This window comes from Capricornis sumatraensis, chromosome 15, assembly GCF_032405125.1.
Source record: "Capricornis sumatraensis isolate serow.1 chromosome 15, serow.2, whole genome shotgun sequence".
Classification (NCBI taxonomy): domain Eukaryota; kingdom Metazoa; phylum Chordata; class Mammalia; order Artiodactyla; family Bovidae; genus Capricornis; species Capricornis sumatraensis.
In genome coordinates, this window is record NC_091083.1 from 54,628,530 (window position 1) to 54,653,987 (window position 25,458).

A 25,458-nucleotide genomic window follows, 5' to 3' on the forward strand; every position below is an offset into this window, starting at 1 on the left:
GGAGGATTTGGGGAAGAGGTTTCGCAAGAGAATTGGCTCCTGAGAGAGGGCAAATCAGGAAGCTACAAGTCCTTATCCACAGGAGGAGGGGTTGATGCCTCTCTAGCCTGTCTACACTGGAGCACCCAGAATAACCAAAGTGATCTATGTCTGTACTAGGTCTGGTTCCCCAAGACAAGGATTCATGTGCAAGTGACCTATTAAGGATATGTTCCCAGGGGAGACCAGCAAAGGGGTGGAGGAAGCAGGACAGGCAAAGGGAGGAGTTAAGGACATACACAGCATTTTTTTATAACGTCTCAAAACTAAGAACCACCCAAAGGTCCAGCAACAGTAGTGTCAATGAAGAAAACATGTGGTTATAGTCCACAATTGAATGCTACTTAGCAGTGAGTATAATTGAGCTGAAGTCATACGCCCCAGGCTGGATACATCTCACAAACTGGGAAAAATGTTTTCAATTCATACTCCAGACAAATGGTTCATCTTCCTTATATAGAGAGTCCCTTCAAGTTGTTAAGAGAAAGACCTCAATAGAAAAATGAGCTGGAGATATGAATAGGCAATTCAGGGAAAAAGACAGACAAACTGTTCTTAAATGTGTGAATAAATATTCAACCTGACTCATAAGACAAAATGGAAATGAAGACTCCATTTTCACTTGCAGACTAGCAAATATCATATCAATAAAGTCTCGATAACTGTTTTGGGAAGGCTGGAGGAAAATGAGCACCCCAGATGCAATTGTAAACTGGTACAAATCGGAGGGCAGCTTAACTCTATCTGCCCAAATAACAAGAGCACATATCTTTTGACCCAGAAGTCCTGCTTGTAGGAAATCATCTCACAAATGAATTTGTGTATGAAACTGTCCACTACAGCATTGTTTGTAAGAGCAAAGGGATTGGAAACCATTTCTATGCCCAAGAGGAGACTATGAATAAATGACATCATTTAACTATTAAAACTGATGTAGATTTTAGCCATTAGAATGGCTAAAATTTTAAAGGTTGGCCAACACTAAAATGTTGGTGAGGATATAAAAAACTCTGACACATTGCTGGTGGGACTGTAAAATGGTACAGGTACTTTGGAAAATAGCTTCTTTAAAAAATTAAACATGCCTTTTACTGTATGACCTTTCAATTGTACTTCTAGGTATTTACAGATGAGAAATGAAAACATGTTCATAAAAAGATTTACACAGTAATTTGTGGCAGCTGTATTTAGAAGAATCGAAACTGGAAAATAACCCAAATGCCTAGCTGGAGAATAGAGAAACCGCGCTTCCCTCATACCACTGAACATGCTCAGTACTACAAAAGAGCAAATTACTGCTACATGAAACATTGTAAATGAATCTCAAATGCAGAGATGGGAGGAAACCAGACACAAAAGAGTACATGCTTTGTGATTCTACTTGTTTGAGGTTCTAGAATAAGCAAATCTATAGATAGAAAATTTATCAGTGGTTGCTTGGGGTTAGGAGTCCGGGAGAGACTGACTGGGAAGTCAGTCAGTCAGTTCAGTCACTCAGTCGTGACTCTGCGACCACATAGACTGCAGCACACCAGGCCTCCTTGTCCATCACCAACTCCCGGAGTTTACCCAAACTCATGTCCATTGAGTCAGTGATGCCATCCAACCATCTCATCCTCTGTCGTCCCCTTCTCCCACCTTCAATCTTTCTCAGCATCAGGGTCTTTTCAAATGAGTCAGTTCTTTGCATCAGGTGAACAAAGTATTGGAATTTCAGCTTCAGCATCAGTCCTTCCAATGGATATTCAGGACTGATTTTCTTCAAAATGGACTGGCTGGAACACCTTGCCATCCAGGGGACACTCAAGAGTCTTCTCCAACACTATAGTTGAAGAGCATCAGTTTTTCGGCGCTCAGCTTTCTTTATAGTCCAGCTATCACATCCATATATGACTACTGGAAAAACCACAGCCTTGACTCGATGGACCTCTGTTGGCAACGTAATGTCTCTGCTTTTCAATATGCTGTCTAGGTTGGTTACCCACTCCAGTGTTCTTGCCTGGAGAATCCCAGGGATGGCGGAGCCTGGTGAGCTGCCGTCTATGGGGTCGCACAGAGTCGGACACGACTGAAGCGACTTAGCAGTAGTAGCAGCAGCAGGTTGGTCATAACTTTTCTTCCAAGGAGTAAACATCTTAATTTCATGGTTGCAGTCACCATCTGCAGTGATTTTGGAGCCCCCCCCAAATAAAGTCTGTCCCTGTTTCCCTTGTTTTCCCATCTATTTCCCATGAAGTGATGGGACTGGTGCCATGATCTTCGTTTTCTGAATGTTGAGCTTTAAGCCAACTTTTTCACTCTCCTCTTTCACTTTCATCAAGAGGCTCTTTAGTTCTTCGCTTTCTGCCATAAGGGTGGTGTCATCTGCATATCTGAGGTTATTGACTGGGAAGAGGCACAGGGAAATTATTTGGGGGTGATGGAAATGTTCTATCTAGACTGTGGAAGTGATGACACAGGTGTATAAAGTTATCAAAACTCATCTAACTGTGCACTTAAAATAAGTGCATTTTTATTGTGTGTAATAATGTAAATTTTAACATCCAAAGTAATAATAATAGAATAGTAGTAATAATCATAAGAATAGTGTTGATGAGGACTTCCCTGGTGGTCCAGTTCCTAAGACTCCCCACTTCCACTGCAGGGGGCAGCGGGGTTCCATCCCCTGTCAGGAACTAAGATCCCACCTGCTGCCGCAGTATAGCCTCTCCCCCCTCCCCCTGCAAGAAAAAAAAAAAGAAATAGTGTTAATGAGATCTCCGATAAGAAGGATCTTCAAGGCATATTAACTGGGGGGGGGGGGGGGGAAGGTGCAAAAAATGTTTAAAAAGAGGGGGAAAATGTTTGTATTGTCTTGGACACGCAATAAAATAACCAAAAAACCTATGCAAGAAGGTAATAACAGCTTTCTGTTGGAGGGATGTGGTCTGAGAGGATGCGCTGTCCCCTGTACTTGGCACCATACTTCCTGATGTTTGAATCAGGCCAGCATAGGTTACCCGCCCCACTGCAACTCTTACTAACCGAACTTTGAATTCTCAAAAACAGTACATTTGCTTAGAATTAACATTCCTCGCTGTCAGAACACATGCTACTCCCTATCCAAATGTATTACTCAGTAAACAAACTTGGGCTTCCCTGGTGGCTCAGAGGTTAAAGTGCCTGCCTACAATGTGGGAGACCTGGGTTCAATCCCTGGGTCAGGAAGATCCCCTGGAGAAGGAAATGGCAACCCACTCCAGTATTCTTGCCTGGAGAATCCCATGGATGGAGGAGCCTGGTGGCCTACAGTCCACGACTGAGTGACTTAACTAAACAAACTTTTTAAAACAAGAAACAAATGTCAGCGAGGCCCAAAGGATCCCCCACGTGTGGGGGTCTATGGCTGTGTGCCATTCTTCGCGCCCTGCCCACCTCCCCACCCCCATCTGCCGCCACCAGGGACACAGGGCGGCCCCACTCTCCGCCGGCCCGCCCTGCTGCCTTGTCTGTGCGGCCAGGGAACCCCAGGCCCGGGGCCTCCACGAGTCCAGCCTCCACCCGCGCGCCTCGGCCGGCAGGGGCTGGGGGCCCTGTGGCACAGAGGTTAGCTTGGGGCCGTGGCCGCACCTGCCCGTCGCGGTTGCCCCGGCCTCCCTTCGCTTAGAGGCCGCCAGTCTCTCACCTGGGCAACTCTGGGCAGGACTGGTGGCAAGGTGAGGACTAAGGTCCGCCCCGAGAGACTGCGGGGGAGGGCGCTTCTCGAGCAGACACGAGCAGCCACCGGTGGCCCCTAGCACTGTCCCTGCTTCCCTGCTCGGGTCCCCAGAAGCCCTTCTTGGGGGTCCCTGCCCCATCTCACTTCCCATCCCCATGAGCAGGGGCCCCTCTGAGACTTAAGCTGCGGGTCGGCTCGGGAGGGTCTCCCAAGGCGGGGGGGCCCGCACAGATTCCCGCCCCCGCCCCTCCAAGCTCTAGGGGGATGGATCTGGCTCCCCGAGGGCACACGCCGCCGGCCTGGGGTCAGGACGGATGGGTGGCGATGGTGGCAGGGGCAGGCGGGGCTCCGCGCAGGGTCCCGCGAGGAGCGGGTGCGAGCCGGAGGGCCGGCTGTATAGGGCGTGGGTCGGCGGCGATCCAGCGGGGGTGGAGCCGGGAGCCGGGAGCCGCAGCGACGACGCTGGGCGCTCAGAGCTATGCGTCCGGGGTCTCGGAGAGCTCGAGGGTCGCCCACGTGGGGGCTGCTGCTGCTACTGGGACTACCGTGGCCCGTGTGGGGGACGAAGGAGTTTCAAGGTGAGTGGGAGTTCCCCCACAGGGTCAGGCGAGGCACTGTCGGGATGGAGATTCAGAAATCCCCGGGAATCCCGCGGGCCGGGAGGACAGGCCCTGGGGAGGGTTTGGGAAAGTCTCCGCAGGAATTGCCCAGGGACTTTCACCTGTAGTTGGGCAGACCTCTCGCCCAATCTTCCACACTCTTCCCAGATGCCCTGTGCCAATAGTTAGGCAGAGTGGCAGGGCCCTTTCTCCTCGGAGTAGCCGCTCAGCACCCCCAAGCCCCTCTGGATTCTCTGCTCTTGCCCATCTGCCAGTGTGAAGGTCCCTGGACCTCCATTTCCTAGGGTTCAGCGGGCCTCGGTCCTCCAGGAAGCCCCAGACCACTGGTGCCCTGGAGTCCCTGCTGCGGCCTCACGCTAAGGGACTAGCTGTGGCCCCCACCCTCCTGCATCATCCCATGTTCGCTGCTTCATCCCTGGGCTCTGGGGCAGTGTGCATGTTTATACTGTTGCCTTGTTTGGTTAGATAGCAACTGCTTCAGACAGAAGGTGCCTGATAGCAGGGCCCTGAGGGAAGTCTCTAGCTCTGTCTCTTCTCAGAATGGCCCCTCCAAACTCTGTGCGAGATGGGGTTTACAAAAATCTCTCCTGTGCATCAGGTGCCTGACCAGGGGGGCAGGAAAGGCAGGGCAGCCTGGTGGCAGTGGGTTCCAGAGCACTGTGCAGGGTGTCACAGTGAGGGGCACAGGGCTAGGATCCTGCTGTGTTCTGGGATGTGTGTGGGGAGGGACAACAGCCCTCAGGCCTTTAGGGATGGTCCACAGGCATTCCAGCGCTCCTTCTTCAGCCTGAGGTCTGGGGATGATGAAGGAACCCCTGGGAGGAATGAAGAGGGGCTCTGTTCTCCCCAACACCACACTGACTCCTCCATTTCCACTCCCATCTACCTAGTCACCACAGTTCCATCTCTGCCTCCTTGCCCCCATCAAGGTACCAATGGCCAGTGTGTGAGCGCAGGGCCAGGAGAGAACCCCCAACCCACACTCACACGTGCACAGCTTCCCTTCTCCACCTTGGGAAGCCCAGGGGCAGTTGGATCTAGTTAAATCCTCTCTGGCCTGAGACCCCCACCATGGCTCCCATACATGCACTCAGACCCCTCCCTGCACCAGCCCTTCAGCCTCCATTCCAAGGCCCTGAACCTCCCAACCCCCGCCCCCATCTCCTTAATGGCAACTGCTGATCCTCTCAAGGAGGACCTGGCAGAGGGAGACTTCCTGGAGCTGCTGCTATCCCAGGTCTTTGATGATGGGGTCTAGAGGAGGAGATGGAGAAGGAGAAAGGAGTTGAGGTGGCCTGGCAGGAGCTGAGCCACTTCCACAGGCAGCCATCTCAGCCTGGTCAGCACTGGGGGCAGGGCTCGGGGGTGGGTGGTGGGGAGTGGTCAGTTCTGGGAGCTAGGCTTCCCCAGGGACTGAGTGCCAGAGGGGCGGGAAGGTTGCCTGCAAGTGCTGGGCAGCCTAAGGTCTGATTCCTTCAGGGCGGGTGTGGGTGTGGTGAGAGTTTCTGGGGCCCATTAGGGGGGACTGAGAGCATTCCAGGGGAGCATTCCAGGCGCCCTCTGAGTAATGCTTGGCTCCTGGAGCCCCTTTAAGCATTCCCAGCCTGGGAGCACTCAGGCTCTGACTCCAAAACAACCCTCATCCCACCCCCTGCCTCCACAAAGGGGGGCTTCTGGGCCAGGGTCCCTGGAAGCCCTGCCCCTAGCACAAAACCCCAGGGGAAGCTCTGGGCAACATCTGGTTGTTGTTTTTCTCAGATGGTGCCAGAGGAACAGGCGTCCTTTTTCACAGATCTCTCACCCTAAAAGCATTTGCTGCCCCATCTAAAAATACCCAAAGCTGCCTCCCATTTCCTTTACCCTCTGTTTTGGGGGCCTTGGTATCTTCCTGGTGATCTTTGATCCCCGTTTTCCCCTCCCAAGGTCATTAGAGCTCCCGAGTACCCAGCTGAGTTGTTCTTCCCAGACTCCTCTCTCTTCTGCCTCCCTGGCAACTCCTGGGTTCCAAGGATTCCCCAAGGGTAGTCCCCCTTCTCCAGGCTAAACCTTTGAGTATTGAAGATGAAGTGTCCTGTTCCTGCCTGCTGATATCCTCTGATTCTACCCCTGTGTTGTCTCCAACTTCCCTGTGTTCCTCTTACCCTGTGCTCTGTCCTCACCCCAGGAAACACCCTTGGAAAGCCAGTCGTTCTGCACTGGAGCCTAGATGGACGACCCCAGCGCATGGTCACCCTGGAGGAGCCGGTCAGTGCCAGACCATCCCTTTCCATGTAGAGGCCCAGAGTCTCTCGGCCCCTTTGCTCCTCCCCAGATTTCAGCATGGCAGTTTTGCTAGGGTCCCTAGATTCCCCAGTCCTTTAGGCCCCTCCCCAAAGGTTTGGCAGGTGGGGGTGGGAGACGTCTAGATGGAGAGAGGTTTCACACATGGAAGTCATTTTCCCGTTTCCTCTCCCCCACCTCCTCCCTAACCCTTTCTTTCCAGTATTATTCAGGCCACCTCCACCCCATCAGGCAGAGGTGGAGCCAGAGTTTGTGGGGCCTAAAGTTTTTCAGGGACCTTTTTAAGAAAACACCAAAATATCTTCCTTTTGCAAAGTGACACTGGATGCATTGCTGTCCTCACCAAGACCCTGTCGTTTAGGGACCTGAAACTTCAACCTCACTGACTCATGCAGGATCTACTTCTGCCCTTAGATGCAAATCCACCCTGTTTTGTTTCTTGTGGATGCTCTACCTCAGTCTCCCAACAGCATCCATCACACACTTCCAGAATAACCTTGTCCCCACCTGTATGCGTCGCACAGCTGTGCTGCACAGAGCCCAACATCCTTTGTATGCCCATTTCACAGAGGGGCAGACTGAAGCCCAGAAAACTTGGAGAAACTGCTCAAGGTCACGCAGCTCTTTAATCCATAAGCCTGAGACCTGCTAAGGTCTGAAAAACTTCAAACCATTAGCCAATGTCTCCCACACCTTGAAAGGCCTTTTCATCCTGAATTATCAGGAAAGAGAGGACAACCCACTGTCCAAACCTGCAAGGAAGAAGGCAGAAGAGCACTGCCGTGAAGGCCAGGGTGCCCCCAGGCCCAGCACCTCTCAATCTAGGGCCCTCCCTGGGTCCCCCAAACCCTCAGGGCCTCAATTCAAGTGGTCAGCATGGTGCTGGCCTGAGATTTGAGACTGTTCCTCACATGCTGGGGCCAGCCTGACTGTAGACCTCCTTCTGGGCCTGGCCTGGGTTGTGACCGAACAGGAGGGGAATGCCAGAAGGGCTCTGCTTTCCCCACTGTCTCTGTCTCTGGGAAGCCAGCCAAGATGAGGACAGCAGACAGCGTGGCAGGGAGTCGTGTCCTTGAGGCAGGGAACACCTACATTTCAGGTTGGAGATGGAGTACGTGGTGAGGGGTAGGGCCACTGGAGGAGGAGAAATGAGGACAGCGGGGGCGCAGAGAACAGAAAGAGGGATGGGAGTGGGGCAAGGGGATGCTTTCCAGCTGGACTGCCTCCTTTCTCCAATACAAGAAGTGGCATTCCGGCCACATGAGCTCATGCTGGGGGCACAGGGGTGGGGGTGGGGGGCTTTAGGCTGGAGGAAGGGACTATCTGCTCCCCACCTGCAGAGGAAGAGCCCTCCCAACAAGACTCTGAGCCTCTTGGCCTGAGGCCCAGGACAGTGCATTGTGGGATAAAAGGGAAGGGCCAGCATTTCAAAGACATAGCCTCTCTTCAGGAGGCTCCCAGCTTGCTCCAACTCTGGGCCCCCAGCCAGGCTGAGTGGACAAAGTGGGGCAGATGGAGTACTCCTGCAGGGTAGAAGCAGCAAAGAAGGTAGGGGGAAGGAGAGGTGGGCAGGCTGGCCCCAGGCTCATACTCCTGACATCTAGCCGAGAAGAAATCCAGTGTTTTTCTCTTGGCCTGGGTTGTGGGTCAGGGTTTATGTTCCAGGCTCAAGGATGCAGGTGTGAGGTGAGCCTGCTAGGGGCGTAGGAAAATTTGATGGCAAGGGGAGGAGTTTGTCAGCTTTGGAGGCAGAGGTGCTAAGTCTGAATCCTACAGGGAGTGAAAGGGGAGGTTGTGAGGAGGCCCAGGCCGTGGCTACCCCACTCTCCAGCATCAACGTCTTCAGGACTGCACTGTACTCTCTGTGTAGAGGGAGCCTTCTGGGCATGAAAGAGGAAGGCAGGCCAGAAGAGCCCAGGGCCCTCAGGCAAGGAATGGCATCTTTCCGAGACCCTTCATCTCTCCAGGGAGGATGCGGAGTGAACCTAGAAGGCTCTGTCAAATGGCTGCTGTTAGAACAGACATTCTGAGTTTGGGGACATCTTTGCATGTTCGCAGCCCACACCCATCCGCACCCACCATGGCAAGTGGAGGTCTTCTGCCCTGTGCCTCTGTGCTCTCCCCGTGAACTCCCTTGTCAGCTACCTCTATATTCCTCCTGCTCCCTGGCAGGCAGAGGGCCTGGATGCCCACCCTCTCAGCCCTATACTCCTTCTTGCCCAGGTCCCAAAGCTAGAAGTGAGGCTGGTGGCCTTGGAGGCTGAAGGTCAGGAGCTCCTGCTAGAGCTGGAGAAGAATCAGTGAGTATCAGGCTGGGGAAAGAGCTGGGAGCCAAGAACAGCCCCTTTCTCTGGGGAAGGATCACTGCTGGGGGCAGGGATGGATGGGAACCCCAGAGGGAGGCTGGATGGGGTGACAGCCCCAGAGGAGGAGGTGCAGGTTACAGGGAGAGTCAATGTTAGTCTCAACTGGCTCCTTCGAGACTGAAATGGGTTATTGAGGCTGGATTCACTATAGGGCATATCTCTCATCCCAGCCCCAGGCACATCTTGTCAGCTTCCTGCCACAAATGAGTAAGCATCACCTTCTGGGTGCTCTCAGGGTGTGGTGAGTCAAAAGAGAATCCAAGATGGACTCCAAGAATGGGCAAGTGGTCCAGAAAGCGGGAATGCCAGGCACAAAAGTACAGTGACTACAAAGGTCAAGGCACATTCAGGGGGTAGCAGTTTGTCTGGCTTGCCTGGGGAGTCTCCTTCTATAGGGAAGGGAGCAAAGAGAAACAAATTTGGGGAGTCCTAGTAGGGCCAGATTACAGAAGGCCATTTTGGTGCTGAGTGTCCAGGATAGTGCAAAGCCAAAGATTTTGAGCTGTGAATGAACAAGCAGAGCTGGGCTTGGGTGAGGTGAGTGTCTAAGATGGAGAGTGGGTCCTTGAAACCATCTAGATTGTATTACCGACGTCTCTCATTTTCAATTGCTTGTTTCGTCACAGGCACTGTTCTGAGCATCCTACATACACATTTTTTTATTCTCCCCCATGCACTGAGAACAAACTTAGGTTCCACCATGCCTAACTACAGTTTCTCTGCGGTTCAATATCCCCATGTGTTAAAAGAGGTGATCACATCACCTCCGCCCTAGGTTTGAGTGTGTGGGTGGAGTGGGGGAGCAAAGCTGGAGGCCAGCCTCCCAGGGGGAAGGACTGGAGAGTGGAGACGCAGGTATCGCAAGTCTTTGGGGGCAGTTTTGGGGTAAAGAGGTCAAGGTGGAGAGGGATGAAGGATTTTCTTCAAAGAGAAATTGACTGAATGTTGATCTGTCTTTGTGGGAAGGATGCTGGTGAGGTGAAGCCTGAAGATGAAATCATTACTTGAGTGGGGTCTGGAGAAGGAGAGGATCCCTGCTCACATGGGCGGGATCTGCAGGTGTGATTTCTGTATCCTCTGGAAGGAGGGGGTGAGCCTCAGTGAAAGACAGCTGGGGAGATATGTAGGATCTGGGGGCCTGAGGAGATTTGAAGGAACTTTGAGTGGGAAGAGGTGCCCCAGAGCAAGGGTCTCCAACCTCTAGGATCTAATGCCTGATGATCTGAGGAGGAGCTGATGTAATAATAGAAATAAAGTGGATCATAAATATAATGTGCTTGAATCATCCCCACCCCATCCCACCCCTACCAACCCCACCTCACCCCTGTCCATGGAAGAATTGTCCTCCATGAAACTGGTCCCTGGTGCCAAAAATGGTAGGAACTTCTGGGCTAAAGGTTTGTCCAGATATCCAACAAGGGTAGGCAGCAGCCAGGGCCAAGGAGTTCACACTTCCTTGTCTCCAAGGTCCACCTTCTCGGCAGGGTTTCCTGACTCCTCTCCTCCTGCCCAGTCTAATACCCCTGACCTGTGGATCCAGCTGCCTGCCACAGGTCCCACGAGAACCACAAACTTTCCCCTGTTGCTGCTCCTGGTGCTCCCCACAGTCCCATTTCCACACCTAACCCATTACCAAGACTCCTTCCTGACCTTCACCTTGCTCCCTCTTGCCCAAGATTTTTCAGAGCTAAGCAATGCACAATCACTCCTGTCCTTTCTTTAAGAGACACCTTGAAAGTGAAAGTTGCTCAGCCATGTCTGACTCTTCGGACCTCATGGCCTATACAGTCCATGGAATTCTTGAGGCCAGACTACTGGAGTGGGTAGCCTTTCCCTTCTCCAGGAGACTTTCCCAACCCAGGGATCAAACCCAGGTCTCCCGAATGATGGGCAGATTCTTTACCAACTGAGCTATGAGGGAAGCCCATATAAGACACACCTTGGCTGCTTCTTAAGTGCTAGCCCTGTGCCCCACTCATCAGTTCAGTTCAGTTCAGTTGCTCAATTGTGTCTGACTCTTTGCGACCCCATGGACTGCAGCACGCCAGGCCTCCCTGTCCATCACCAACTCCCGGAGTTCACTCAAACTCATGTCCATTGGAGTCAGTGATGCCATCCAACCATCTCATCCTCTTCTCCCGCCTTCAATCTTTCCCAGCATCAGGGGCTTTTCAAATGAGTCAGTTCTTCACATTAGGTGGCCAAAGTATTGGCGTTTCAACTCCAGCATCAGTCCTTCCAATGAATATTCAGGACTGATTTCCTTTAGGATGGACTGGTTGGATCCCCTTGGGACTCTCAAGAGTCTTTTCCAACAGCACAGTTCAAAAGCATCAAAAGACATTACATTACTTTGCCTCACTCAAAGAGCTACTCAATTAGCATTTAGGGAGGAAGACCAGAGGGTGAGGCAGGGCTGGATTAGGTAATTTCTGCAACACCCCCTCCCAGCAGGCTGCTGGCCCCAGGATACACAGAAACCCACTACAGCCCAGATGGGCAGCCGGTAGTGCTGTTCCCCAACCACAAGGTGAGATGCTTCCAAGGGCCCTGAGGACAGAGTGAGGAGTGCTGGGGAACACACCCCTGAGGGCCTCTCCACCATTCCCCCCTTCTCCTGTTCTAAGAAGAAGCTGGAGCTAGTCCCCCACCATGCTTTCTTTCTTGCCCCTCCACTTCAGCCCTGGCTGAGATTTGGGGCTGGGTCCTTTGCTCTCCAGGATCACTGCCACTACCATGGGCATGTGAGGGGCTTCCTGGACTCCTGGGTGGTCCTCAGCATCTGCTCTGGGATGAGGTGAGGAGTTCTGGGGGAGGAGGCTGGACCTGGGGCTAGGGAAAGATGTCCCCTGACTGCCCTCCCCTGCACCCCTTTGCACCCTAGGGGCCTGATCACACTCAGCAGCAATGCCAGCTATTATGTGCATCCCTGGCCAGCTGGGGACTCCAAGGACTTCTTGACCCATAGGATCTTCCGGGTGGAGCAGCTGTTCAGCGGGAAAGGAACCTGTGGCCACAGGGACCCAGGGGACAAAAGGGACATGACCAGCCTTTCGTGTGCCACCCAGATCAGGGTCAGGGGCATGGGCAGGGGTGGGAATGCAGTATCCAAAGCCCTTTAAAATCAGAAGAGACGGGAACAGTGCAGCCCCAATTTAGGGCCTCCTGTCCTGATATTTTTATTTGGAAGCTGAAGGAACAAATTCTAGCAAAATATTTTAGAGTTAATTTTGTGCTCTCTGAGGTCTGGGGTTGGTGGTCAGGGTTCAAGCCCGGCAGCCTGCCACTTAGGATCACCATTGCCACCCCTACCCAGGAGAGGCGGGAGTCCCTCCGAAGCCCGAGGTACCTGGAGCTGTACATAGTGGGGGACCACACCCTGGTAAGAGGAGCCCCAGGGGGGTTGGAGAGCCTGGTTGGGGTCAGTTCAGCCTGTCGTCACTCCGCCGCCGTTATCTCTCCCTCTCTAGTTTTTGACTCAGCACCGGAACTTGAACCACGCCAAACAGCGTCTTCTGGAGGTCGCCAATTATGTGGATCAGGTTGGGTCGGCAGGGAGAGAGCCCTTCTGGGGGTGACTGCGAGGGGGCAGACTTGGAGATAGGGAGAGGGAACGGAGAGGAGAAAAGAGAGGTGCTCCCGTGGAGGAGCCCAGGCACCAAGGGGGTCCTCCGCTTCAGTCCGCTCCCCTGCGTCCGCAGATTCTCAGGACTTTGGACATTAAGGTGGTGCTGACCGGCCTGGAAGTGTGGACCGAGCAGGACCAGAGCCGCGTCACGCCAGACGCGAACGCCACGCTGTGGGCCTTCCTGCAGTGGCGCCGGGGGCTGTGGGCGCGGCAGCCACACGACTCTGCTCAGCTGCTCACGTGGGTGCCACCTACCCCCACGCGGTCCCCGCTTGGCGGCTCGGACTCCCGGCCCGCCCGGTCATGCCGCCCTCCGTTCTCAGGGGCCAAGCTTTCCGGGGCGCCACAGTGGGCCTGGCACCCGTCGCGGGCATGTGCCTCTCGGAGAGCTCTGGAGGCGTGACGACAGTGAGCACCACCTGGTACTGAAGCGGGAGGAGAGGTGCTGGGGAGTGGTCCTCGCAGCCCGCAGTGACCGTAGCCATGCCCCCCCAGGACCACTCGGAGTTCTCCATTGGTGCTGCAGCCACCATGGCCCACGAGATAGGCCACAGCCTGGGCCTCAGCCACGACCCCCACGGCTGCTGCGCGGAGGCGGCGGTGGGGCAGGGCGGCTGCGTGATGGCGGCGGCTACCGGGTATCCTCGCCAGGCCGGGGTGCGGGGGCGCGGGGGCGGGGCTGCGGGGCGGGACCTGGGCCTTCCTCTGCGGCCTCTCTGTGGGAGAAATGGTTATCCTTGTTTCTTCCGTGAAATCGGGATGATGGTAACAGTTCCCGCCCTAAAGCAGGCAAAGTGGATTCCCATGATGTGATAAATTATTTTCGGAACAACCTTTCGAGGTGACTCCAACCCCGGGAAGAGTGGCGTTGGGTCGGGATTTGACCTTGGGTCCTGGGCCGCTCGCTCTTGGCGTCACACCCTCCTGCCTCGCGCTCGCTGTGTGACTTTGCGCGAGTTACTTACCCTTTCTGGGTTCTGCCTCTAGAAAGCTGTCCGTCGCGCAAGCGGTGTCTGCGCATCTACCGGCTGCGTAGCCAAGCGCCAGTGTGCTGGCGGGGAGGGACTGGAGACACGCAGGGGTTGGCGGGGGTGGTCTCCGCACGCCCGACGCCCTCCCCCGTCCGTAGGCACCCGTTCCCTCGCGTGTTTAGCGCCTGCAGCCGCCGCCAGCTGCGCGCCTTCTTCCGAAAGGGAGGGGGCGCTTGTCTCTCCAACGCGCCGGACTCCGGGCTCCTGGTGCCGCAGGCGCGCTGCGGGAACGGCTTTGTAGAAAAGGGCGAGGAGTGCGATTGCGGCGCCGGCCAGGTGGGGTCCGCAAGACCAGCCCCGGGGGACCAAACTGGTTCCCGCTCGCCCCCTCCCCGGAGGTCTGAGCGCTGCACCCTCACCTGGTCCCTCCTCGCCTTTCCGGCTCCAGGAGTGCCCCGACTCCTGCTGCCTTGGCCACAACTGCTCGCTGCGTGCGGGAGCCCAGTGCACCCACGGGGACTGCTGCGCACACTGCCTGGTGAGAGTATGGGAGGCTGCGGGGTGAGGGTTGGGGGCACTTGGGAGCCGGCCTGTTGGTCTTGGCTAATTGGCGCCCTTGGGTTCCCTTGTGGGTGCTGGCTCTGCTCTGTGCATGGGTTCTCCTGAACTTCCCCACCGGGCTCTCCCGTATCTCTGTTCGTTGTCTCTCTATGCCTCGCCACCTTCCCTTCACCCGGGTCACCTACGTAGCTGAAGCCGGCGGGCACGCCATGCCGCCCGGCTGCGGGCGACTGTGACCTCCCCGAATTCTGCACCGGAGCCTCCCCTTATTGCCCGCCGGACATTTACCTACTGGACGGCTCGCCCTGCGCCAGAGGCCGCGGCTACTGTCGGGACGGCGCGTGTCCCACGCTGGAGCAGCAGTGCCAGCAGCTCTGGGGGCCTGGTGAGACCGGGAGCGCGCGCTCCGCCCCCATCCGCAGTTCTGCGCTGCTTGGTGCTCTAGGGGAGGTGGGCGGGGGGTGGGGTGGGGTGGAAATTGAGGCAGAAGGGGCGTGGCTCCAGTCTGGGCTGTCCCCAGTCCCGCCCCTGCTTCCTCAGGCTCGCGCCCAGCCCCGGAGGCTTGCTTCCAGGTCTTGAACTCCGCGGGAGACGCCCAGGGGAACTGCGGCCAGCAGGGGGACGGCAACTTCGTACCCTGTGCGCAGAGGTGGGGAGCGGAGGGAAGGGAAGCTGGGGAAGAGGGTGTGGAGAAACACCACGCGGTTTGACTACCTCCATTTCTCTCTAGGGATGCGCAGTGTGGGAAACTGCAGTGCCAGGGCGGGGAACAGAGCGCACTGGTGCCACACGCGGTTCCGGTGGACTCCACCGTACACCTGGGCAGCCGCGAGGTGACTTGCAGGGGAGCTTCCGTGCTGCCCGGTGCCCAGCTGGACCTGCCTGACTTGGGCCTGGTAGAGGCAGGCACCCAGTGTGGACCTAGAATGGTGAGCCCTGTCCACCCAACCCCTCGCTGCCACTTGAGTCCCATGGGTCGGAGCCTCACTCCCCCTCACTGCCCAGTGCCCACACTGCCCATAGGTGTGCCAGGAAAGGCGCTGCCAGAACACTACTTTCCGAGAGCTGGAGCTCTGCCTGATGGCCTGCCATGGCCACGGGGTGAGTGGCCCGAAAGGTGTGTGGGGGTTGACCCTGGGAGTCCCCAGTCTCATGGGACCCTCTTTTTCTCTTTTCCTCTTCAGGTTTGCAATAGTAACCGTAACTGCCATTGTGCTCCAGGCTGGGCTCCGCCTTCCTGTGACAAGCCAGGGTTGGGTGGCAGTGTGGACAGCGGTCCTGTGCAGCCTCAAAGTGTGCCCACGGGGGGGTGAGGGGGCTGGAGGGCAGGCGGGGAGGAGCCATGTGGTGCACTCAGGACTCAGACGTAGCCTGTCCTCCGCAGACCGGGACACCTTCACACTGGCGGTGATCCTTAGCTCTGTGATGCCTCTGCTCCCTGGGGCTGGCCTGGCCTGGTGCTGCTGCCGGCGTCCGGGACTCTGTCTCCAGCGATGCTTCTGGGGCTCCAGGAGGGACCTCGTGTGCAGTGGGTAGGCACTGAGGTCTAAGGTTCTGCTCCTCAGAGCTCTGCTGGACCTGGTGTAGCTGGGGTGGGGTCTGTTCTCCTCAGATGCAGAGAGGCAGGCAGAAGCAATGGAAAGCAGAAGGCCCCAGTGGTCTTCCAGTGAAGCCAAAGGTGTAGGTCCATGCAGGGCCCCCACAGCCCCCAATACTGTGGTTCAGAACCCCTTTTCCACGTCTCCTGTTTCTCCCATCAAGAGGCTGCTTTATCCTTGGCTTTACCCTGTTTTTCCACCAGCTTATGGTGCAACTCTTGCTCTACTGTGCTCTTCAAGGCCCCTCCAGTTTCTCTCTCATGAACTTTCAGCCCTCTGACATTTCCTCTGCCAAAATCTCTGCTGTTACCCCCTTCAAGTTCCCAAATGCTGGGGCCAACACACCTTTCCTTTCCTTGTCACTGGGCAGCTGTGGTGCTGGCTCCCTTGTGCCAAGGGCCTGCCCCTAACCAGAGCTCCATGACCTGGGATGAGGGCCACGTGATACCAAGTATTGTCAGTCTAGGGCGGCCTCCTCACTGCATGCTGGGCAAGGCAGGCCCCCTTTGACCACCTCTGACACAGTCTGGCCTTGGGGACATTCTGGGCAAAATGAGGGAGAGGGCATGGTTTGGACTGGAGATGGGAATACAGGGCATCCCAAATAGGAGCAGGGCACAGCTGAAAGGGCCTTGACACAATGAGAGTTGATTGTGGGTCTGCGAGCAGAGGATCAAGGTGGTCAGAGCTTGGTGTGTCGTCACTGGGAGCTTACAGGAGGCAGCGACTACATGTCATCACCTGGTAAAGTACTGAGATTGCTGTTTCAAAGAGATATCAAAGGAAGTGGTAAGGCCCTGGAAGATGAGGTGTGAGCAGCTGAGCATAACTCAGAGTCATCAAAGGCAGCAGGGTTACCCGATAGCAAGGAGCACAGACATGGGTACCAGTGGGAGAGGAAGTCCCATCCCTCTTTGGGACCCATGTGACATCAACATCTGGAAGATGTTCGGGTGTGCCAGAGTTTGGGGAAAATGTCAGGGTTGGAGAGAGGAAGTGTCTAAGGCCCCGGGAAGCATAAGTCTCTAGGGTTCCCCTCAGAAGGGAGTAGGAAGCGAACTGGGGAGAGTGATCTGGGTACAAGCCTCTACCACAGGGAAGCAGCCCCAGGGTGCCATGCTAACGGTCGCTGTCTCAGTCTCCTGGTCTCTTACCCACTGCCCAGATCCAAAGATGGCCCATGCAGAGGCCACCCTCTGGGCAGCATTCACCCAATGGAGTTGCGCCTGACAGCCCCTCAGGAGCCCCAGCCCTTGGGTGAGTGAGGCACAGTAGGAGATGGGGAGGGAAGGGAAGGGATGGGCTCTTGTCTTCTCTTTCCAGCCGGGCCCCTCCTCTCCACCTAGCACCCAGTCACCTTGAGCCCTGTGCCCCACCCTGCACCAGGGACTCTTGCCACCTTTGTTCACAGCACTGTTCCCCCACCTGTTGCTTCCCAGACCTTGAGAACTCTGCTAGAACCCAACAGCCACCTTGAGAAGCCTGTTCCTCATAGTCCTGCTTGTACCCCTAAGGTAGGTGGGGCCCTCCCCCTCCCATAGTTCATTTATCCTCCTCTAGCCCCTTATCTCACAGTCCCTGACTCTGTTTTTGAACTTGTACATTATGGAAATGAGACAGACCTTGTGGAGAAGCTGTTGTCTGAGGCCGGTTGCTGGAGGGGAGGAAGGAGTTCTATGGTTTTCCCTGAGGGAAGAGAGAGGGTCCCAGCCCTTCCCGGGAACCTCCACCTCATTCTCAGCAGGTAGAGTCCAAAAGCCAAGATTCTGTCTCTGGTGAAGTGACTCCTGACATGAGAAGACTTAAGGACAAGTGGCTACTAACTGCCACTCCAAGGAACTCGGACCCCCAGGGGGAAGAGCCAGCAACTCAGCTGACTTTTTGCACCTTCAGGCAGCTTTGAAATTTCTTCCCTGAGTTACTGACATACCACCTACTCCAAGACCCTGGAATCTCATCAGAATTTACACAGTGCTGTCCCCAGTCCTCAGGGCTGTGGGATCCTCTTAAGAGTACACCTTCCAGCGTAAGCAAGAATCCATCCGACCCAGGAGTGAAGGCCATGTAGTCACTGACCTCCTGTCACTAGGGAGCGCTGGGTCAGGCTGGGCACCCAGAGAGGCCTCTCTGTCCCAGGAGTCTGCTGTTGTTGCTCAGTCCCCTAGTCGCCTCTGACTCTTTGCGACTCCATGGACTGCAGCACCCCTGGCCTCCTTGTCCCTCACCACCTCCTGGAGTTTGCCCAAGTTCATGTCCATTGCATTGGTGATGCCGTCCAGTCATCTTATCCTCTGATGCCCTCTTCTCCTGCCCTTGATCTTTCCCAGCATCAGGGACTTTTCCAGTGAGTCATCTGTTCACATCAGATGATCAAAATACTGGAGCTTCAGCTTCAGCATCAGTCCTTTCAGTGAATATTCAGGATTGATCTCCCTTAAGATTGACTGGTTTGATCTCTTTGCAGTCCAAGGGTCTCTCAGGAGTCTTCTCCAACACCACAGTTCGAAGGCATCAATTCTTTGGCATTCTGGCTTCTTTATGGTCCAGCTCTCACAACCATACATGACCATTGGGAAGATCATAGCACTGACTATACAGACCTTTGTCAGCAGAGTAATGTCTCTGCTTTTCAACACACCGTCTAGGTTTGTCATAGCTTTCCTGCCAAGAAGCAATCATCTTTCTGATTGCATGGTTGCAGTCACCATCCAGTTAGTACAATGCAGTCACCTGAACAGAACTGTATAAGAGGAGTCTGTTACTCATACTTTATTCAGACCTAGCTCTTAGGAGGCCAGCAACTGCTAGACCAGAACCCTGGACTCCAGGGGCCCTATATTTCAGACTGAAGCCACTTCCCTGGAATCTTACCCCTGCAAAACAAACAAAATCCTTGGGACGTCCTTTTCTGTGTCCTATTCTCTCTTATCCCTCATATGCATCCTCTGCCCCACCCCAGTGCTAGCCCGGGGCTGCTGCAGTCCCCTCATTTTGGATGTTAATCAACCCCTCCTTCATTTCATGGGAGGGAATAAAGAGAGCCATTTTGGAGAGGACTTCAAAGAAGTCAGAAGAAAACCATGTTGCCCTTGGGCCTCTGTGAGTCTTCTCTGTCTGTAAATTCAACACCATGGGACTCCCTGAGGGTGACAAAAGGTGGTGTCTGGAACCTCGGATGACAGCCAGGACCCAGAGATACTGGGCATACAATGGTGTTGCCTTGCTTGAATGATCCCTTGTCTCCACCTCTCCTGCCTCCCTTGGACACTCTCAGAAGCCATTTACTGTCTCCCCTTGCTTCATACAAGAGTTGCTTAGTGACCTTCTTTATCAGCTAGATATTGCTATATAACAAAACCACCCCAAAACTTAGTAGCTTAAAACAATAACCAATTCTGTGAGTTGGCAAATTAGGTTGAACTCAGCTGCTGGTTTGATTGGTCTCAACTCACCTCACTTATACATTTGCAGTCAACTGTTGGCCATTGCTTTTGGGGTTGGCTGGCTTTTGGGTAGGGGGTTGGGGAGAGTGGGCTTTGTGTCTCTCATTTTCCAGGAGGCTAGCCCAGGTTTGTTCACAAATAGCTGGGGAGGGTTCTAAGAGAGCAGGAACAGGATTAGAGTGAAACAAGGGAGGCACTTATCTTGGGCACAAAAAAAGTAATCAAGATAAGTAATATTTTAATGTAATATTTTGTAAACATCAAAATTAATACAAAAGTCCATGATGAGCAAAGTAACAGGATCAGTTACCGAAAGCTTTTAGGAAACTGAAACAAACAAAAAATCTGTCGTCGTGATCTTGAGGCAAGTACCTCACTCACTGCCTCCTGCAGAAGAGCATGTGGAAGCTTGCCAGGCTTCTTGAGAGTCTATGACCCGCACATTTTACTTCCATAACATTCTGTTGGTCCAAGCAAGTCAAGGATTCCAGGGGTTGGGAGGTAAACTCCACCTACACTCCAGGGAGGAGCAGCAAAATCACATTTCAGAAAATGTGAAGAATTGCAAAATTTTTGCAATCACTCGCTGGCACCAGAGTAGCAAGCCTCAAGGCTCAGGCCTTGCTTTCACTCTACCACCGAAAGGCGCTGAATGAGACTGTTTGCTAAAGCCCCTTCCTACGCTCTCTATGGGATTCTGATTCATAGAGATGACAGAACAATAACACACAGAGGTTAGTGCCATTGAAAGAAGTTTTTATCACTTACAGTTCCCTTGAGAAGGGGGTTGCCCACCGAGCAGAGTCAGATAGGGAAGCACCCAGTTTGTAAGGAAAGACTGAGGAACTGCCATATTGGAAGAAACTAAGGCAACATTGACCACTAAGTGCATCGTGGGATTCTGGATGGGATCTTGAAACAAAGGACATAAGTGGAAAGACTGCGGAAATGCAAAGGGATTTACAGTTAAGTGTCTTGTACCAATGTTAATTTCCTTGTTTTAGTAATTGTACTATGGTCAGGTAAGATGGTGATGTTAGGGGAAACCAGTTTTCCCTTCACCATCTGAATGGAAAACCACCAAACTGGTTTTATATCCTTCACCCAGAAGGATATAAAGGGAGCACTAGCATTTTTGCAGTGTTCTAACTTTTCTGTAACTCTAAATATCAGCTAATAAAAAGTTAAAAATGAAATTATAAAAGGAGAAGAATTATGTTGTTCCATAAATTTAATAATTTAGTATGGCAGAGACAAGGTCAAGTGGCTCCCAGATCTATCTGAAGGTGCAGCCTGGGCGGGGACTCAGTGAGGGCAGCAGGAATCATTCCCAATACAAAGGCTCCTCCCACCAGAGGAACAGTCAGCAGAGACACCTAGGTTTCCATCACTGTGGCCCAGGGGTGCTGGGAAGGAGGCACCTGTCCGACAGGGGCTCTGCCTTCAGCCGTCCACTCCTGTTTGCTGCCCAGCATGGCCAGCTGCTTGGTACCTGCACTGCTACTGCTACTGCTTCTAGGTGAGTGGCTGCCTCCCCCCAGACCTCTGAACCTTGGCTTCTCTGTCCCGGATCCTCCTGATCCTCAAGAAAAAGGTGGGAGCACAAGAAGATGATTGTAGGAAAAGCCAAAATGCAGGAAGAGGCACCAGTGAGACACCTGTGCCCGAGGTTTGAGGACACACACAGCACCCTGCCTCCAGCTTCTGGGCCCCGCGGAGCCATGGCCTCCCAAATCTCACCTTGGTAACTTTGCCCCAGGGACTTTCTTTTTCCTATTGCCTGCCCTCCTGCCTCTGTTGCCCTTCTCCCAGGCCCAGCCCTCCACCTTCAGTCTTGCAACTTCACACTGACTCCTTGCCCTGCATCCTCAATGTCTCCGTGCCATGCATCTGCTGTTCCAACCACCTGGGCTATCCCTCCCCAACTTGGGGCATCATGGACGGAGGGGGTCACTTTACCAGGTGGTGTATGGTAGGGAAATGGAGAAGGTGACGGAGATCTTGGAGCTGAGATGTGCTGTTTTGAGGGGTGCTCCTGGTGGAGGGAAACAGGTAAGCAAAGAATAGAAATGGCACCAAGACCACAGGAGACACTAGGAGCTGATGTGTGTGGCTGAGGCCTGGGGATGTGAAGGCTTGGTTGGGAGAAAAGGGCAATGTTTGTCTGCTGCTCTAAAGTCCTGGAAGGATGGGAGGGAGCTTGGAGCAGGGGGAGAGGAGAGAGAAAGGAAAGGCCAGTGCCAGAGAGGGCCCTGCTCCCAGATTTGAGGTAGGAAATACCCCACTACACACACACACACTCGGAAATAAATGCGTGCTGAGCCAAAGTCTGAGGGAAACTTCCCCTCAGACTTTGGGGCCAGAAGCCTTCTCATCTGAGGAAGGCTCCTGGAAGCAGAGAGGACCGAGGGGGAGGGGTAGTCTGGTTGGTGCTGTAGGGGGAATGGGCTGCCAAATTCCTCCAGAGACTCTAGCTTGGCTGGATTGATTTTTATTTAAAAAAATTTAGTTTTGGTTGTGCTGGGTCTTTCTCTAGTTGCGGCGAGTAGGGGCTACTCTTCTCTTGTGGTGCACGGGTTCAGTAGTTGCGGCGGGTGCGATCTTTTCAGACCAGGGATCGAACCCGTGTACCCTGCACTGGCAGATGGATTCTTATCCACTGGACCACCAGAGAAGTCCCTGGCTGGATATAGATGCCCATGGCATTCAGTGCCCATGGCACTTCCAGACAAAGCTCACCCTCGGCCCAACAGACCCCTGGTATGTGACCAGGCTGTGTCAGGCACACTCTGTCCACAGTGGAGTGCCCTACGGCTAAGGACTGAGCCCCATGGCCTGCCATCTGGGGCTTCTCTTGAATCCACACCCCGCAGCCAGGACTAAATGGCTCCAGTACCTGAGCCCTTGCCGGGAACCCCTCTTTTACTTGGCTGGTGGAGAGGAGGGAGGCCGGGGGAGAAGCCAAAGTCCCTCCAGGTGGGGCAGCACCGGTTAGATCGGTAAGAAGGGAGCAGTAGAAGAGGATGGAGGGGGAAGATGCAGAGGCAGGAGGATGCTCTAGCGACGGTCAAGAAGGAAGGGAAGCAGAAAACTATAGGTCACTCGAAGGGTCTCCAAGGGAGAAGGGGAAGGAGGGGCATCTGACAAGTCGGGCGTCTCCGCATGTCAAAGAAAGGAAGAGGAGCAGCCACTGTGCTCAGTGCCTCGTCTTACATTAATTCTATTTTTCTGATTTACTTTCGGCTGCGCTGGGTCTTCCTTGCTGTGCCGGAGCCTCTCTAGTTGCCTGGCCAGGCTTCTCTAACTGCGGAGCATAGGCTCTAGTGCGCTCCGCTGAGGGGCTCAGCTAGTGCGGCTCCCGCGCTGGAGACTTGGCTGCTCTGGGGCATGTGGGATCCTCCTAACCTCTGGACCTCGGCGCCATTTCTGATAGTCTCCATTAGCCAGGTCCCCAGGAGCCTTGCTGTTTTCCGTGTGAGGTGGGGCCTAGGACAATGGGAAGAATCTTAAGGACCCCTCTTTGGATGGGTGAGGGGTGGCGCCTGGGGAGGATGGGTCTCAGCTTTTGGGGGAGACCAGCCAGGCCCAGCCTCGACGCTCCGCATCCACCGCAGACGTGCGGCAGGAATGCCCGGAGGCCGTCGCTGCCCATCCTCGCAACGGTAGGCCAGTCAGTGCCAGTCGCTAACGCGTTTGGGTCACATTCTGCCCATCTCGAGTTTTGAGCACCCCGCATCTTCTGAGGCCCTGACCCAGAGGAGGAGGTGAAGTGTGCGTGTAGGGCACGCCAACAACCGCAGCCTACCCGCCTCTCCAACAGGATCGCGGAGCTCTGTAGCACCGAATCCATGCGTGGACGCGGCCGACGCGTGCACCGCCGACGAGCGGTGCCATCGGCTGCGCACCGCGTACGTGGTGCAGTGCTTGGGTCGTGCCGCGCCAGGGGGCTGCCCCCGCGCCCGCTGCCGCCGCGCCCTGCGCCACTTCTTCGCCCGCGGGCCGCCCGCGCTTACACACGCACTGCTCTTCTGCCCTTGCGGCGGCCCCGCGTGCGCAGAGCGCCGGCGCCAGACCTTCGTGCCCTCCTGCGCTTTCTCAGGGCCTGGCCGGGCGCCACCTTCCTGCCTCGGGCCCTTAGACGCCTGCGAGCACAGCCGGATCTGCAGGTGCCGGAGGAGGTGGAGTAGACGGGGTGGGGGGTGGGGAAGGGCGGGCAGGGGTCGGAGCCACTTGTGGCCCACTCACCGCCTTCCGGCCGCGCGGCGCAGGCCCCGCCTCCTGGCCTTCCAGGTCTCCTGCGCGACCACAGCCAGCAACCCTGACGGCTGCCTCCAAGACCAGGCCCCAAGCTGCCTGCGCGCCTACGCCGGCCTTGTGGGTATGCACCGGCCGGAGGGGATCTCCCGGGGATGCCTCCGCCTGGATGGGCCGATTACCCTGTTTTCGGGGTTTGACCAGGCACAGCCATCACGCCCAACTACGTGGACAACGCAAGCGCGCGCGTGGAGCCCTGGTGCGACTGCAGAGCCAGCGGAAATCGGCGTGAGGAGTGCGAAGTCTTCCGGGGGCTCTTTACGAGGAACCGCTGCTTGGGTGAAGGGCCAAGGAACCGCTGCTTGGGGGCGGGGCCCGGGGGGGCGGGGCCCGGGAGGGGCGGGGCCCGGGATCCAAGCTGCCTGGCTGGCTGTGAGGAGACTGAGGCCTGTAGCGGAAGCCACGCAGGCCCATTTCCTTGCTTCTGCCACTTCTGAGGCGGTTCCATACTCCAGGCACAGCCAGCTGTCCCTATTAATAGTCTTGCCTTTCTAGTCTGAATAGCTAGGTGGTTCGCTGACCAGTCTAGGAGTTAGGGAGTCTAAGTTTGAAGCCTAACCCTGCCGCTTACTAGCTGAGAGTTAGTTAACTCCTCTAAGCCTTTTTGTGCTCATCTGTAAAATGGGGGTGATAATTGTCATGCTTCCGTAAGGAGAGAAGGCTGCAGTTTGTAAGGCACTCTAAACACAGCTGTGTTTAGCATTGTCCATCTTGAAAACCTTGCAGACGTCCTCTCTTCCCATATCTGCCTGGGGAGGACCCACGCAGGATGCAAAGGGTCTCTCTCAGTTTGTCCTTGAGGAGCTGGGCCCTGTGCTAGGCTTTCTCAGCCAAGCTCACCCTGCATCCCTCCATAGACAGTGCCATACAGACCTTTGACGGTGGGTGGCCCCCAATCCTCCGTAACCAGTTGGACTCCCACCAGGACCCTGAGCAGAGTCTCCTGCAGGTAGGTGCAGACAGGGGATGGTGAGCTGGCAGCCCCTCCACTGACTCCTTCCATGGCAAGTGGGCCTAGAATGAATGCCCTGGGAGGGTGGGGGTGGCAGAGAGAAGAACCGGGCTTCTTTCTCAGGTCCACACTCTGCTCCCACCTGCCAAGGTGTCTTCTGCAGATGTGCCCCTGGAGGGGAGCTCCCTGCTCTCCATGCTTCTTGTTCTGGCTCTCCAGTCCCTGTTCTGACTTGGACAGCAGACCTTGGACAACTGTCCCACCCTGCCTGGGATATTGGGCCTCATTAGTGGCCTACTGCCCCACTGAAAAGGGACTGGCTTGTCTCCTAAGCTGGCCCACTGCTCTTGCTCTACTGCTCTTTGCAGATCTGGACACTGTTTTATCATGCTCTAAGGTGTACATCTGAACAGACTTGTAGGCAAAACTCCCTCTGGTACTCCAGCATTTTATGGCATCCTCCTAGTTAGGCACCACCCATCATGATAGACACCGGCACCGCATCACTAACACTGGCAGATTGCTTCCTGTCTTTGATGTGCTGCTTGTTGGACACCACCTTGAGTGAGAATCCAGTTCCCTGCATTGCACTGGCCATGTAGCCATCTTCCCTGTGGTTCAGCCCAGCACTAGGACTGACATCCATAACTCAATAAACCCATGTGCACTGAGACTGGCCCTGTTGTCATGTGATCTGTGTTCTGGGAGCCAGGAGCCCAAGGTCAGCTGCAGGGTGTGCCTCTGCTGGCCTCTGTGACCTTGGATGGCCTCGGAACCTCTCCAGGCATCATCTTCTCAGGACCTGTGGATGCTGAACTGAATCAACTGTCAGGTCCAGTGCCGGGGATCTTGGCTACTTGTTTATTCTTTCATTCTCTGCTAGTCATCAGATAAAGAAACTACATTTCCCTTGCAGTTAGGGGGTGGTTGGTGACACAGTTCTAGCCAGTGAGTGAAATTCACAGATAAGGCTTCCAGGAGAGCTCTTT

The 25,458-nt window shown here is 55.0% G+C and overlaps 2 protein-coding genes across 2 annotated transcripts; both read left to right on the plus strand.

Annotated features, from left to right (window-relative positions):
* The first annotated feature begins 4,214 nt into the window (after positions 1-4,214).
* On the plus strand, positions 4,215-17,625 carry ADAM33 (ADAM metallopeptidase domain 33). Its single transcript, XM_068986770.1, has 22 exons — positions 4,215-4,314; positions 6,521-6,600; positions 8,860-8,936; positions 11,454-11,532; positions 11,723-11,799; positions 11,887-12,076; positions 12,319-12,384; positions 12,473-12,544; positions 12,704-12,870; positions 12,954-13,038; positions 13,126-13,268; positions 13,760-13,937; positions 14,050-14,139; positions 14,352-14,547; positions 14,703-14,811; positions 14,893-15,091; positions 15,186-15,263; positions 15,347-15,455; positions 15,547-15,694; positions 16,926-17,017; positions 17,200-17,274; positions 17,502-17,625. The coding sequence occupies exons 1-21, from the start codon at positions 4,215-4,217 to the stop codon at positions 17,235-17,237; spliced, it is 2,373 nt and encodes a 790-aa protein (XP_068842871.1). The 3' UTR covers positions 17,238-17,274; positions 17,502-17,625.
* A 3,051-nt stretch (positions 17,626-20,676) lies between these two features.
* GFRA4 (GDNF family receptor alpha 4) lies at positions 20,677-25,037 on the plus strand. Its single transcript, XM_068987833.1, has 6 exons — positions 20,677-20,722; positions 23,024-23,369; positions 23,472-23,581; positions 23,662-23,796; positions 24,375-24,466; positions 24,620-25,037. The coding sequence occupies exons 1-6, from the start codon at positions 20,677-20,679 to the stop codon at positions 24,698-24,700; spliced, it is 810 nt and encodes a 269-aa protein (XP_068843934.1). The 3' UTR covers positions 24,701-25,037.
* The last annotated feature ends 421 nt before the right edge of the window (positions 25,038-25,458 follow it).